This window comes from Mustela putorius, unplaced genomic scaffold, assembly GCF_011764305.1.
Source record: "Mustela putorius furo isolate JIRA1106 unplaced genomic scaffold, ASM1176430v1.1 tig00003853_pilon_pilon_pilon, whole genome shotgun sequence".
In the NCBI taxonomy this organism is placed as follows: domain Eukaryota; kingdom Metazoa; phylum Chordata; class Mammalia; order Carnivora; family Mustelidae; genus Mustela; species Mustela putorius.
The window spans coordinates 38322862-38338937 of NW_025422005.1; the positions used below are offsets into that span (position 1 = coordinate 38322862).

The 16076-nt window shown below is 39.4% G+C and overlaps 1 protein-coding gene and 1 pseudogene across 1 annotated transcript in view; both read right to left on the minus strand.

Moving 5' to 3' along the window:
* AGBL4 (AGBL carboxypeptidase 4) overlaps window positions 1-16076 on the minus strand; it is a 1601862-nt gene that overhangs the window by 491797 nt on the left and 1093989 nt on the right. The window contains exon 5 of the mRNA XM_045064492.1: window positions 12239-12455. Coding sequence (XP_044920427.1) covers window positions 12239-12455 — 217 coding nt within the window. The remainder of the gene's footprint in view (window positions 1-12238; window positions 12456-16076) is intronic.
* On the minus strand, window positions 1825-2735 carry LOC101692650 (annotated as a pseudogene).

Here is a 16076-nt window from a genome sequence, read left to right on the forward strand (position 1 = left end):
CAACAGTGAGAGAAGAGATAGAGTGAGCACAAGCAAGGGGACCAGGAGAGGGAGAGGGAGAAGCAGGCTCTCCACTGAGCACGGAGCCTGATGTGGGGCTCAATCCCAGGACCCTGCGATCATGACCTGAGCTGAAGGCAGATGCTTAACAACTGAGCCACCCAGGTGCCCCCAGTTCCCAGCATCTTATCTTTAGGGCCTTCCTCTTTCAGGGATAAGGTTTGGAATGGATAAGTTACCTGTAGCAGTCGGGTAAGGTAGAAGTCCCTCACCAGATGCTGGAAGGATGGATCTGCCTCCAATTAACTGAGGCTCTTTTTGGAGGGAATAGCAAAAACTATGCCAAGAGAGTGGTGACTTGTGAAGTGGCCTGCTGGAAGGGAGCCAAAACTACTAAGCTTGTTTAATTTAGAATGTCTGATCAGGACAAGGTTTGGTGCTGATGAGGGTCCGAAGAACTCTCCTGAGAGGTGGATTGGGGAATGATAATTGAGATTACTAACTTCAAACAATTACTCAATTTAAAACCCAGCCAAAAAGATGTAATTATTTTTCATACATTTGTTTGGCCATGTTGCCAGCTGCAATTCCGTAATGTTTTACTTCAAAGGGGAAGAAAGAACAATGGGGAAGGAATAGAAAGAATGGAAGGGAGCTACTTTGTTTTGAACTTACCCTGCTGATGAGAATGGTGCTGGCCCTCTCTGCTTTCTTTTCTGTGTTACTGTCTTCTGTCCTCTGACTTGGCTGTCCATGGTTCCCTCTAGCTACTTTCTGAGATCCTGGCTTTTCTTCACAAGTCCACATAAGGACTATTGTAGAGGCTGCCAGGCTCCATATCTTAACTCTTCCAATCTCATTATACTTGCCCACTTTGCTCCTAAAACTAAATAGAATTTAACTGAGTTGACCTGGAGGCAGATAAAACCTTTTTCACTTAGATAGCTTATGCAACTGGAGTTAGTAGCACAATCAAGCTCAAGGACTGATATAGAATTGATTTTTTTTAAAGATTTATTTATTTATTAATTTGACAGACAGAGATCACAAGTAGGCAGAGAAGCAGGCAGAGAGAGAGAGGAGGAAGCAGGCTCCCCACTGAGCAGACAGCCCGATGCAGGGCTCGATCCCAGGACCCTGGGATCATGACCTGAGCCGAAGGCAGAGGCTTTAACCCACTGAGCCACCCAGGTGCCCCTAGAATTGATTTTTAAAAATGCCAATCCAGGCATTCCAGAGTAGTCTCTGGTAATATGCATGGATCTCTATCCTTGGTCTCAGGTTTCAACCTTTTAAACACTTACACATTTCTATTAATGCTTAAAACATATATACTTTAAAAAAAAATCTTAGTGAAGACACTAATAATACAGATAAGAGAATCCAAGAATCAAAATGATCACAGCAAGCTAGAATGAAGGGTTAAAACCAATAGCAGGACAACTGTAAGGGTTCACAATTATACTTGTAAAGTATAGGCTAATGCATTATCCTGGATCAGATCCTGGGACAGAAAAAGAATATCAGTGGAAAAACTGAGGATATCTGAATATAGTTTTGTAGTTTAGTTAATAGTATATCAATGTTAATTTATTTGTTTTGACAAATGCTCCATGGTTGTGTATGATTTGTGTAACATTAGAGGAAACTGGGTGAGGTTATCTTTTCAATTTATATTTTATATTATCTTTTCATTTTTTTTCCCTTTTATTAAGATTAAATGATTATTTAAAAAGTGTGCCAAACTATATAGAAATCAACATCCTCTCCCACAATTCTGTGCATCTGGGACTATAGTAATGTCAATATCCCTGCACCACATGTTCAAATTAACATCCTCAGGTCACAACAATAAGTCTTCCCAAAGGGGACCTTCTGGAAAAAGAAATTATTTTCTCAGCCCATATTTCTCTCTTTTTGTAGAAGGCACCAGCAATCTATCCAAGAAGTATATATTGTGAAGTAAGGTGGGGATCCACCAGTAAGCCCACAGTTGTTGACAACCATAAGATTAGAAATAAGCACAAAGGGGTAGGTCAACATTGGCAAAAAAATCCTATGACAGCTCCAGAATAACTCTTCATTTCATACATGGTGGAAACCTCACTGTCCAGTGCATAGGTACTGTCAAGGTAGGCTGGTGAGTTTCAGAGCCACAAAGAAATTATGTCACCTTGGAGGTGAAGAATAAGACCCACAAAAATCCTAGGATGCCCTCTTCCTGATACATAGTTACAACAGAGTCACAAAGTCCACAGTACTTGGATTCTCTGCCAGTGAATTGTACCACAAATCTCAGAGTGATCATGTGGAAGGGATGTGTGATGAGGGTAGCAGCAGAACAAGCCATCGTCTCTTGATTTGTCTCCTTGATAACTTGGTTGAAGAAAAATATGGCTTCTTTTTGCACATTTTCAGGGCCTATTTCCTCAACATTCTCACACTACCCAATAAAGCTGTAAAATGTTACCATGGACCACAATTCCAAGGATTCCTGAACATAGTTTTGGAGTTAAGTCTATGAACAACCCATGTTTCCCACTAATGCTGACAAAATGCTGAGCATAACAAAACAGACCAGGGAGCTGACATACTTGTTGCCCAAAAATATTTTGTCCTTTTGTTGGAGGAAGAGGCTCATTTTCTACCTGGATGAGTACTTTCATAGACATGAGTGTCTGGAACACAAAGGTGAGACCGGAGACCAGGAGCATGTGACTAGCAATGACTGCCATGATGGCACCTGTAGATGGCCAACTTGTTTTTTTATAAATCTAAAATTACTTAAAAAGGGGTGCCTGGGTGGCTCAGTGGGTTAAGCCTCTGCTTTTGGCTCAGGTCTTGATCTTAGGTTCCTGGGATCGAGTCCCAGATCTGGCTCTCTGCTCAGCAGGAAGCCAGCTTCCCCCCCCCCAACTTTGCCTGTCTATCTGCCTAGTTGTGATCTCTGTCAAATAAATAAATAAAATATTTTTTAAAATATTTAAAAATTTAAGGTTTATTTTAAAAAATCAGGAATTAAAATCGCCTTACTTAAGGAGCAGCAACAAAATTCAACTACAGGTAGACTTCACTGCTAAAAGAAGCTAATGTAAACCCTTGTTACATTTCTAGAGATCTAGCATTCAGAACAAGAGAGGCAATAGTCCTATTCTGCTGTAGAAGGCTTATATTGCCTATAAAATTTTATATTCAGTTCTGATATTTTATAAAGGAGGTTAACAACATAGATTATGTCCAGAGAACAACAAAGAAGGCACAAAGTTTAGAAACCACAGAATTTGCAGAAATGTACAATTATGGGGGCAGAGGAGGAAAAAAGGGACTAGCCTGTAGAGGACTCAGGAGGGGGTGTGGTCACTGGCTTGTTATCTTTGCAGACCTGTCCTGGGGCTATAGGAGCAAGTATGTGCTTTGAAGTAGACCCAGAGGGTGGAGCTAGAGTCAAGGAGAGAGGTTACAGGGAGGTGCTCTTTCTGGGAATGCTGAACTTTTTTCTCTTTGAAACGGGGCTCAGGCTGCCTCAAAAAATATGTGAGCAGAGGCTGAAAAGTCGAATTTCTGGAATGTTAAGAGAAGATACTGGTCTATACAATTTGGGTCCTTGCCCATAGAGGTTCCTAATATATTTGCTAAATTTGAATGTGAACCCTATAGTCTTCGCCAACTCTAGAGATTGTGTGAGATCTTAATTAAGGTCAGAAAGACCAGCTTTTTAGGCATTTCTATGGCATTCTCATTTTTATTTATTTTTTAATTTTTTAAAAAATATTTTATTTATTTATTTGACAGAGAGAGAGAGAGATCACAAGTAGGCAGAAAGGCAGGCAGACGAGAGGGAGAAGCAGGCTCCCCGCAGAGCAGAGAGCCTGATGTGGGGCTCGATCCCAGGACCCCAAGATGAAGGCAGAGGCTTAGCCCGCTGAGCCATCCAGGTGCCCTTCATTTTTATACATGGTGTCGTGGTGGTAATTTTCCTTTAGGTACTTTTGACAAACAGTTATCTCTGTCTATAGGAGGAAAAAAAGGCAGCTGGAAAGGCAGGGAGATCTGCTGTCACCAGTAAGTACAGCCTGGAAATGGAAGAGTTAAATGCCACAATGATCATGATCCTTCCAGCTTGGTTCCTCACTGTCCTCAGGATAAAATCCAAATTCTTTAGGTTGGTATTCAAGGCACTCCTGGGCCCGCCTCCACCTACCTCTCCTTCTTTTTCCATTGCTAATCCTCTGTTCTTCTTAGGCTTATTGTGGGCTCTTGTCATCTGGAACCATACAAAACTGTCAGGACTTAACCATGCGTCTCAGCCTCTCTATCCATATTTTGATTCTCAGTTCAAGATACCTTTGACATAAGGCTTTGTTTCCTCCCTTGTGCCCCTTCTCTGCCCACTACTTCTATTATATCAAGTCTCCTACCATCACTGCCATTATTAGTTTTTACATCTGTGTTGCCCACACTGAATACTTCTCAGGGACAAGCGTGTTTGGTAGTCATCTTTCTGTCTCCATCACCCAGTATAGAGCCTGACAGGTAGAAGGTATTCATCAGGTATCTGTAGTATTGAAGAACGGCTTTGCATGAATTTAGTAAATGAATATATAGGTGAAAAACTTTTTTCCCCATCCAGTACTGGTTTGGAGTCCATTTTTTGGAATCTGTAAAGCTTTGGCTTCAAGTTCCAACTTTATGGTATAGACAAATTAATCATCTGATTGTATCTCAGTTTTTAAAAATGGAAATGGAAGAAGATAATACTAATATATCCCAGAGATTAAATTCTTCTAAGTGAACCCTTCACCCCAAAATTCATTCCCTTTCCTCATTTAATTTATAGAATATTGTCTGTCTCTTTCTACTTGAATATCAGCCCTGTGAAGACACGGATTTCTGCCTGGTTTTCACTGCTATTTCCCTAGAACCTAGACCATGCTGGTTCAATGTTAGGCATTCAATAACAGTATGAATCACATAATAGGGTTGTTGTGAGGAATCAGTGACATAATGTGTGTGATGATCATAGCATTGGACCTAGCACATGCTAAGCACTCAATAACTACCAGTATTATAAATTAAGGACAGATTAAGAGGCAACATTATAGCAGGCTGATCTCTGACTCAGAACACACAATCAGGATCTCATGAACGTTTGAGCCATAATTTATGTTGTAATTGGAAAAGATACTTGAAATAATCTGGTCTGACTTTCTGCAGCCTAAAGAGAAGTGCTTTTCTCAAAGTCAGAGAGCTAGCCAGTGCCAGAAATTAAACAGTAGTTTTCCCATATAAATGATTTTCTAGTAATCCCCTAAAATACATTATGAGATTATTTTCTTTGTTAGACACTTCCTTTTGGCAAATATCCCTAAGTAAAGGAGTGGCTTTCTATCTAATCCTATCAAAACATACACACACACACATACCATGCATGCAGAGTTAGGTGTTCATCTAAGTAGTCCAATGATGAATGAAAATAATACCATATTTTACTGTGTCTGACAGTACAAGGGTTATACAATTGAAAAACTAGTATTTGTCAATTAAAATCTACTTCTGGCTATGTTGGAGTGTATTGGTAAATCCTATTTCCAGAAAACAAATATAAAGCTGGAAAAAACTGACACAACCATTTAAGTGTTGTGGAAATTGACCAAAGACATACAACAATCTCAAAACTGTCACACTTTAAAAACTGCTAACTTTGGATAATAAGAATGAGAATCTGTGATATGCTGTGGGTGTTCCATCTCCCCCAAGCTTGGTGAATGCAGGGTTCTGCCAGGGCAGTAAGGAGGACTAGAAGTTTTTCTGTCATAGTCAAAGGGACTCAATTTGGAAAAGTGGGCAGTGCCCACACCTGGAAGTATTGTTTATGGAAACTATCATCACAGAGGTTGGCAAGTAAGGAGGGCCTGCATTTGCAGAGCTGGGACAAACACATGCCTGGCTGAGACTGGGTGCAAGCTCAGTAGAGACCTGAGAAGGCTCAAGCCAGTCACACACTCCTGAACAACCCTGAAGCTGCACAAATGCTCATGGTAAACACAATACAGAAAGGAAAGTAAAAGCCAGGGCAGATTTGAAAATTGCCCAAACTTCGACTGTGTGCCCCATTCCCACACACAGATCCATTGGCAGAGGAAGGAAACCTTATGGACCCAGGGTAGGTGACCACAAACTCAGCCCTGTAATAGCTGACCATTAACCTACGGAGACACAAGGTTGACTCCCTAGGAATCCAGACTTAAAAATCAGAAAGAAAAAAAGAAAAATGGAGCAGAGGCACAAGAGAAAGATACCAAGATAATTCACAAATAAAGGTCAGTCTTTTCTACAAGCAGTGCTAGAACAATTGAATATATGTAGGAAAAAAAAATATGAGCTACACCCTTACCTCATGCCATACAAATAAAAAATAATTCAAAATCAATCACAGACTGAGATATAAGCAAAATCATAAAATTTTTTTAAAGAAACATGCGGGAAAATCTTTGTGGTCTCCAGTTGAGCAAAGAGTTCTTAGATAAGAATCCAAAGCATGATCCATAAGACTTCAAATTTTAAAACATCAAAGTTTAAAACATCTGTTCTTCAAAAGATATGGTGAAGAGAATAAACAGATAAGGCATAAGGCATAGATTAGATGTAAATATTTGCAAAGCATGTATCAGACAAAGACAAAGATCTTGCATTAAGAATATATAAAGAACTCTCAAAACTCATTATAAGGACACAAATAACCCAATATTTTTAAGTGAGCAAGATTTAAACTGACACTTTATTAAAGAAGTTATGTGAACGACAAATTAGCCCATGATGAGATAACCAACATAACTAGTCATTAGGGCAACACATTTAAAATCACAATGAGATACCACTACATACCCACTAAAATGGCTAGAATAAAAAACATAGATAATTCCAAGTGTTAGCAAAAACATGGAGAAGCTATAACCCTCTCTCCTATATTTCTATTAGGAAATGGCATTACTAACATGGAACACATGTTTTTCTTTTTTTAAAATTTGACAGCTTTTTTTTTTTTTTCTTCTTAGAGAGAGAGAATGAGAGGAGAGAGGTTAGCGGGAGAAGCAGACTCCCTGCTGAGCAGGGAGCCAGATGTGGGACTCCATCCTGGGACTCCAGGATCATGACCTGAGCTAAAGGCAGTCACTCAACCAACTGAGCCACCCAGGTGCCCACAGCTTTTCTTTTTTTAAATTTGAACAGGAACTTACTATATGACCCAATAATTCCACTCCTAGAAATCTACCAAAAGAAAGCAGATCACATATCCACTCAAAGGTATGCACATGAATGCTTATAACATCATTATTCATAATAGCCCCAACTAGAGAATAAAAAAAAAAAATGTGGTATGTATCTTTTCAATAGAATACTATTCAGCACTAAAAATGAACTACTGATACATGGTACACAATGGCTAAACCTCAAAAATATAATGCTAAGTGAAAGATGCTGGATGTAAATGATTTCATTTACATGAAATTTTCACATGGCAATTTTATAGTGTCAGAGAAGATCAGTAGTTTCTAGGGTTGGGAGTGGAAGTGAACATCAACAAAAGAACTTTTTGGGATGATGGAACTGTTCTAAAACAATTGTGGTGATAGTATAAAACTCTGTAAATTTACTAAAAATCATAGAACTGTAACCTTATAATGGATAAATTATATGGCATATTAATTATACCTCAATAAAGACAAGAACAATTAAGATAACAGGAACAACAAAAAATTTTCCCATAATATATTTATTTTAAATGTCAGATTGCAGCATTGATGGATGTTCAAAGGGATTTTGTTTGGTGAGGTTAGAAGGGGCCAGTAGTGAATAATGAAATAAAATGCCATTTTGGATGACATAGTTTGTAGCAATAGTAGCTATGGACATGGTGATTAATAGTTCCAGCACTATTCAAAATCTTGCTTTCTGCCTACTTTCCCTAAGATCTGGAAGTTGGCATGTTTAGCATTCCCACTTATAATTATCCTCCCTCTAAATTGGAATAAGGATTAACTAATTATAGTTGTGTCTTCAGACACAAGCCATACCAAATACACTGGTAATGAAGAATTGTCCTGTCTGCAAAAGTATGCCAGAATGCCTTAAAGTCTCTGGCACATGCTTTGAGGTCCAAGCCATAGAGTTTCCCTAAAACAGTTTGGCCAGCACAGGTATACCCTGTACTTCCATTAATTTTAATTTCTTAAAATGCTGTTTTGGATAAGGTAATCTCTTGATCTACTGAGGCTCTCAGTTGGTCCTATGTAGAAAGTGTCAGTGGTCTATCAAAACACGAAGATGTGGTGTTAGAAGCCATAGGTTTAAACTTTGTCTCTGACATGAACTAGCCATATAAATCTAGGTAAGTAATTTATCCTTTTTTTAAAAAAATATTTTATTTATTTATTTGACAGAGAGAGAGATCACAAGGAGACGGAGAGGCAGGCAGAGAGGGAGATAGAGGGAAGCAGGCTCCCCGCTGAGCAGAGAGTCCGATGTGGGACTCAATCCCAGGACCCAGAGATCATGACCTGATCCGAAGGCAGCGGCTTAATCCACTGAGCCACCCAGGCACCCCAAGTAATTCATTCTTTAGCCTTAGATTATTTATCACCCAAAACGGGATAATTTTGCCTACTCCATACAACTTTTGTGAGAAATAAGCAAGATGATATGCATAAGGTACTTGACCCCACATCTACAAGTACCCCCTCCAATTCCTTAATATGACTACTAAATATTTCTAGAATTTGGCCCCGATATTTCAATCTAGAAGATTATCCCAATCTTCTAGGAGGAAGATTCCCTATTCTAACCAAACCAGACTTCTAACCAATTGTCACCATGCAATGGCTGGCTGTATCCTGCTGTCTGTGCTGTCTTCTCCTCAACTCTATTTAGTATTTCTACCCATCTTGTAAGACTCAGCTTAAAGCCTATCTTCTCCCTGATGGTTTGTCTGACCATTAACTCTCTAACAACTCATGAGATCCTTAATTATATGCTTTAAAATATTACTGTTTGAATATGTCTTATTTCCTCAGGTATAGAATACATTTCTGGAAGAACACCAAGATTTGTTTTATATCCCCCAGTGCTCCTCACAAAGTCTGAAGACAGGGGTCTCAACTTGCTTCTCTCTCTCTCTCTATCTCCCCCCCCCGCCCCCGCCAGAGGAGTTCCTCAAAGAATAATTTGAAAACACCATTCAAGTCCAACTTTTTCATCTTATAGAAGAAAAACTTGTCCCCAGGAAGGGTAAGTAACATTCAAGGTCATATGAGTAATTTGGTATTAGAGCTGAAAACAAAATTCAGGCTTCTTGTGGCAGGGATATCAGGGTGTCATTCAATATCAGTTTTCCTATGTATCTATAGGATACCAATTTTTAGCTGGAAATGTGATCACCCAGAACAAAGACTTCATGTCTCATCCTTTCTTTGAGAATAGTAGATAGGAGTTCTATGAAATGAATAGAAGAGAAAGTGCTATGTAACTGTATCTTCTCCTTTCTCTCCATATCTTCTTCATCCTCTGTCTAAAACACAGATATGATGGTAAAATTCCATCCTGGATCCACACTGGATTCATTTTTCCATTCATTCAATAATCCATTTAATAGCCATTGAGTATGTGCCTACATTCTGCCTGGCATAAATCTAAGAAGGGGCTTGCGGGGATACAGGAATGAAATATACAAATCCTGCCCTTAAAATTAGAAGTCACAAGTATTGAATGAACTTATCACCATCTTAACTCATATCACAATTCACAAGTCTGGAGAACACTCATCTCAGAATTTCTCTGACAGTCTTATCTTAGATAATCTCTCTATTTCCAATAATAAATTATTGATCAATCAATATGTATTTAATATGTTCTACTTGCCTCTCTCAATTCACTCTCTGTCTTTCTCTATTTTCTCCACTGACTAGGGTTGCTTATCTGTATGGACTATATCAATGAGCTCTCTTGTCTTCTGACTTCTGGTGGGGTTGGTCAAAAAGGACCCTATTAGGAAATCAGAGGGAAGTAAGAGAATGAGTTCTATGCATTTATTTTTCTCAGCCCCCTCCCTGTGGGGTCATCTCAGGCTAACTTTATTCCTCAACTGAAGGTCACTGTTCCACTCAAGGATGCCCACTACATGGCTCTCTACTATTGGGTTCTGGTAACCATTCCTTCCCTTCACACCCTTTGAACTGTTACTAGCCCCAGGGAAATGCACTATATCCTGTGGTTTCCCTACACACAGCCCACACCTTGTAAATAGGCCATTTATTAAGCTCTCCTTGAATTATCCTAATGTGAGGCTGCCATCTGTTTCCTGCTAGCATGCTGACTAATACACCATGTGTCCCAATTTTCAATTAGAAATATATAGGTACCAGATACATATGCACCCACCAGAACCACTGTTAGGAAGACAGAGTTAAGGGAAGATATTTTGCAAAATCTTAGTGCATACTTCTGTCTATCTGAGACTACAAGAACATCATTGTGACCACTAGCTTTTAAGATCAGATTTGGCTCTCAGTACCTGAGCCATACACAAGCCTTCTTTATTTCTCTCCTCTTTTGGGGTATGCTAGACTAGACTCTACATCTTTTAAACAGCCTTGTCTTGAAAGCTTTTATTTAGAAGTGGGGCTCCCTCCTAGGTGGAACTCACTCCCTCCAATTTTCCACCAACATGTATCAGAACCTTGAGTCTAGTATTTTCTGCCAATTCCATCAGTATCCTCACTTAGGATCTTTAAAGTATTCAATATGCCTATTTTAGGGGCACAGCCCACAATTCTTAAAGAGAGAAACATAAAAACAATTAATCACCTGCTTATTCATTATAAGTAACTGATGTATCATTGACCACAGAGAACAATAGTAGGCAGAACAATGCACACCTTTCCCAAAATGTGCAAGTCCTAATCCCAGAAAACTATGAATATGTTACTTTATATGACAAAAGAGACTTTACCAAAGTGACTAAGTTAAAGATCTTTAGATGGAGATATTATCCTGGATTATCTGGATGAGCCCAACATAATCACAAAGGTCCTTATAAATAAGTCAAGCAGAAAGAGTCAATTATCATATGGTTTCACTTATTTGTGGAGCATAACAAATAGCATGGAGGACATGGGGAGATAGAGAGGAGAAGGGAGTTGGGGGAAATTGGAAGGGGAGGTGAACCATGAGAGACTATGGACTCTGAAAAACAGTCTGAAGGTTTTGAAGGGGCGGGGGGTGGGAGGTTGGGGGAACCAGGTGGTGGGTATTATAGAGGGCACAGATTGCATGGAGCACTGGGTGTGGTACAAAAACAATGAATGCTGTTATGCTGAAAATAAATTAATAAATTAAAAAAAATAATATTCAATTAAAAAAAAAAAAAAGAGGGAGGCAGGAGATTCAGTGTCAGAGTGCTGCATCATGAGAAAGACTTGACCAACCATTGCTGGCTTTGAAGATGGAAGGGAACTACAAGCTAAGAAATGCAAATAGCCTCTAGAAGCTGGAAAGAACAGGGAAATAAATTCTCTCCTGGAACCTCCAAAAGGAATGTAGACCTGCTGATACCTTGATTTTAGCCCAGTGCGACCAATTTCAGACTTCTCCTGAACTATAAAATAATAAATTTGTGTTTGTGGTAAGTCACCAAGTTCATGGCAATTTGTTATGCAAGCAATAGGAAACTAATACAGACTGTAAGACTGAAATCTCCAGACCCAGAGAACTAAACCTGGGAAGGAAGAAAGATTGGGAACTGATGGAGGACAATGATGGAACATGTCGTGGGCAGTATAGCCAAATTGCACACCACTTGTTAATCTGCACTGAAGGCAAGCTGAATTCATTAAAACACAAACATATTTTAATGAATTTTTTTTATCTCAGAGGCTCACACTCATAAAATGCTTTCATGCCTTTAACATGCCTGTGATACCTGGTAGGAGCCTCCTTGTTTTCTCACCAGAGTTTTTGTATCTTGTTAGAAAGTCTTGTCAGCTTCAATTCAGAACAAGCATCTGTCTCATATCTTATTCTGTGACTTACTGTTGGCCACAGAGGCAAAGAATGGCACAGTAAAAATAATCATTCTTAAAAGTTGTAGAGCACCTACAAAGCATCAATATCCATTGTCTGCATTCTATTAAAACCCACTGCTAAGCTCCTACCCCAAGGCTGCCTGTTTCTGAGTAGGCCTTACCACGCTCTGACCCAGCTGCTCCCGAAAGAAGTAATCCATGTTTCTCTTTTGCAGGTTGTCAAGGTAATGCTGAAAGCGCGTGTATGTATATGGATAGCAGTAAGCAAACTGGTAAATATCTTCTTCTCGGTCAAAACAAAATGCAAAGGACATCACGTAATTCTTCCTATGGTCCGGGCACCGGTAGTAGTAAACATTTTTAGGTGGCAGCCTTTGCCTGAAGATACAAACAAAAAAATGTGGGCATATCAGATAATCATTTAAGCTTCAAAAGGTAATAAACAGAAAAAGAAAAACTATAACATCAAGAACTCCATGTGGTACCTGGGAACAACAATCATACTATCTATGGTCAAAAAGAGACCAGGATTTGGCAGCACTTTGTTCAAATTCCAGCCCTATCCTTTATTAGCTGTTTGGACAATGCAAAGTTAAACAAAGATTTTAGTCATTGTTTACTCTTATTTTGAGCACTTATTCTATGCCTAGGCATTGTACTAGATTCTTGAGGTATAATGGTAAGTAAGATAGGCAACACGTTTGTCCTCACGGAATCTATACTCTTGTGGGGAAGCAGGCAATGAAATATTAACAATAATACACAATATAGTTACAGATTCTTTTTAAAAAAATTTTAAATTAATTTCCCTTTTAAAAAAATTTATTTCTTTTCAGCATAACAGAATTCATTGTTTATGCACCACACCCAGTGCTCCATGCAATACGTGCCCTCCTTAATACCCACCACCTGGTTCCCCCAACCTCCCACCCCCTGCCCCTTCAAAACCCTTAGATTGTTTTTCAGAGTCCACAGTCTCTCATGGTTCACCTCCCCTTCCAATTTCCCTCAACTCCCTTCTCCTCTCCATCTCCCCATGTCCTCCATGCTATTTGTTATGTTCCACAAATAAGTGAAACCATATGATAATTGACTCTCTCTGCTTGACTTATTTCACTCAGCATAATCTCTTCCAGTCCCATCCATGTTGCTACAAAAGTTGGGTATTCATCCTTTCTGATGGAGGCATAATACTCCATAGTGTATATGGACCACATCTTCCTTATCCATTTGTCCATTGAAGGGCATCTTGGTTCTTTCCACAGTTTGGTGACCGTGGCCATTGCTGCTATAAACATTGGGGTACAGATGGCCCTTCTTTTCACTACATCTGTATCTTTGGGGTAAATACCCAGTAGTGCAATGGCAGGGACATAGGGAAGCCTTATTTTTAATTTCTTAAGGAATCTTCACACTGTTCTCCAAAAAGGCTGCACCAACTTGCATTCCCACCAACAGTGTAAGAGGGTTCCCCTTTCTCCACATCCTCTCCAACACACGTTGTTTCCTGTCTTGCTAATTTTGGACATTCTAACTGGTGTAAGGTGGTATCTCCAGAATCTATAAAGAACTTAGCAAACTCAATGTGGTTTTAATTTGAATCTCCCTGAGGGCTAGTGATGATGAACATTTTTTCATGTGTCTGATAGCCATTTGTATGTTTCATTGGAGAAGTGTCTGTTCATGTCTTCTGCCCATTTTTTTAAAAAAAAGATTGTTTATTTATTTGACAAAGAGATCACAAGCAGTCTCCCTGCTGAGCAGAGAGCCCAATCCCAGGACCCTGAGATCATGACCTAAGCTGAAAGCAGAAGCTTAACCCACTGAGCCACCCAGGCACCCCACAGTTACAGACTCTTGAGGACAACTAAAGACTATGATATTATGCTGAAATAAATAGGGGAGGCCTACTTTTCCTAGGGAAGTCAGGTTTTTGTGCTATAAGGCTAATTCAGACCTTCTTAAAATAAGCTAATATGCATTGTAAATATTGAAGGGGGAGGAAAGAATATTCAGCATTTCTTTAAATTGTTATTATTGTTTTTCTACAGAGCATTCCATGACACTAATTTTCCACAGAAGCACTTTGGGAAATACTGCTTCAAATATACTGTGTAGGCAATTTTGCTAAGTCATCACGCTCATTCTTTAATAAGGAACTCTGAAACATATACATGAGAAAAGGCAAAATGTTCCAGTCATAATTCCCATAACTTCTTTACATTCATTCACACCATAGGGTCACTGTACTCTCTCATGCTGTATGACATCCAAATTACTCACATTGTTTTCCTACAATGAATGTCTCTCATTTCTGTGCCTTCAAAATCCTGTTAATCTTAGAAAACCCATCTCAAACTCTGTCTTTTCTATGGTTATCCACTAACAATTCCAGGCCCATTCAGCTCCCACATTTTTCAGTAATTCTTGCTTCTTTATTGATGTCTTCTTAAGTCTTATTCACTAGGATCAGTTTGGAAGCTCCTTAGAGGCAGGTATTTTTCTGAGGGTTACTGGCAGGGTGGATGAAGGATGCAAGGCTCATCTTTAGGGGCTTGGCATTCAACTGAGAAGGCACGAGACACAGGAGGATGTAGAGGACAGTGGGAGGAGGAGGGTGTAAGTGATGAGGTTGAGAAAAAACATTGGTGGTGGCTCCAGGTACAGTAGCCTGTTACTGAAAGAAAATTGTTAAGAGCTCCCAGAGCATTAGAACATGCAGTTTGTTGAAGAATCTTGCTTCTACCTTGGTGTCTTTCTGAGGCTGCCTAAGTAGCCTGGGTGAGCAGTAAGGCTATGGGCTTCCTGTGAAAGAGAAGAGGTTGCCAAGATACTAATTCTGTACATACATCTGCTTGAATTTCTTGCCTGTAGCCCTGGATCTTGTGAATCTCACCCAAACATTAAGTGAAAAGCAGAGAGAGGAAGAAGACAAAAAATTAAGGACGGAAAAAAGGAAAAGAAGGATTGAGAGAAGAATGAGAGAAAAGAGAAAGGAAGGAATGAACAGAACATGCACAATATGTGGTCATATCAGTATTGGTTGTTTCTGGGGCTCATTCAGTACCTCATTTAATTCTCATAACTATTTGGTCAAGATAGGTATTGTCCTACTTTGCAGATGTGGTCATGGAGACTCATAAAAGTCAAGGAACTCACTCACAATCTCAAGCAAGAAAATGATAGAACTGAGACTCAAATTTGTTTCTGATTCCAAATCCAGTACCTAGAACACTCCTCCATAATCCCTTTTGATAAATTATGAACTTCTGGCATTCCAGATATGTGTGTGTGTAAAATCCAGGTGGCAAGAGAGAACAAGTAAAATGCTGGGACTGAAAGGAATTCATCATGGCTGAAGTACAAAGAGTGAGAAAGAAAATCACAGGAAAATGTGTCTGAAGAGGAAGGCAGAAGCTAGACCAGAAAGGGGCTTTATAAAAGCCCCTTGAAAGGGGTACCTTTCAAGTTAGTGAAAGAGGTTAACTATCATGACTGTGTTAGTCCATAGAATCAATGATAGTGGTCAGAAGGACAGAAGGTTAGTAGCTACACAGGTGTAGAAAACAAGACAGATTTGACTATATTAGAAAAAAGTGGTTGAAGTGATGGGACATAAAGTCTGATAATGGTTGAGAACCTGAACGTGCTGAGGAGGGCAGAGCAGTATAGAGAAGAGCCTAAACAAAAAAGGAAAGGGCTTTGCACATAAATGTCAGTGGTAGTATCAAAGGCTGTCTACGGATGTCCTTGGGCCCATCAACAGAATCCATTTGCCTCCTACTCCCACAGCCATCACAAATAAATACACAGGTAACAACAATCTTCTTGTAATATAAATATAACTTTAAGACAAGCCCTCCTAGGCACTCCTCCTTTCTAAAGAGATTGCTACCTTTCCTGTTTTGAAATGCTGGGGCTACCCATGATGAGATAGAGAAATAAGGGCCTGGAAGGTGCATGGGGAGTTAAGCGAAAAGTCATCTTCTCCTTATATTT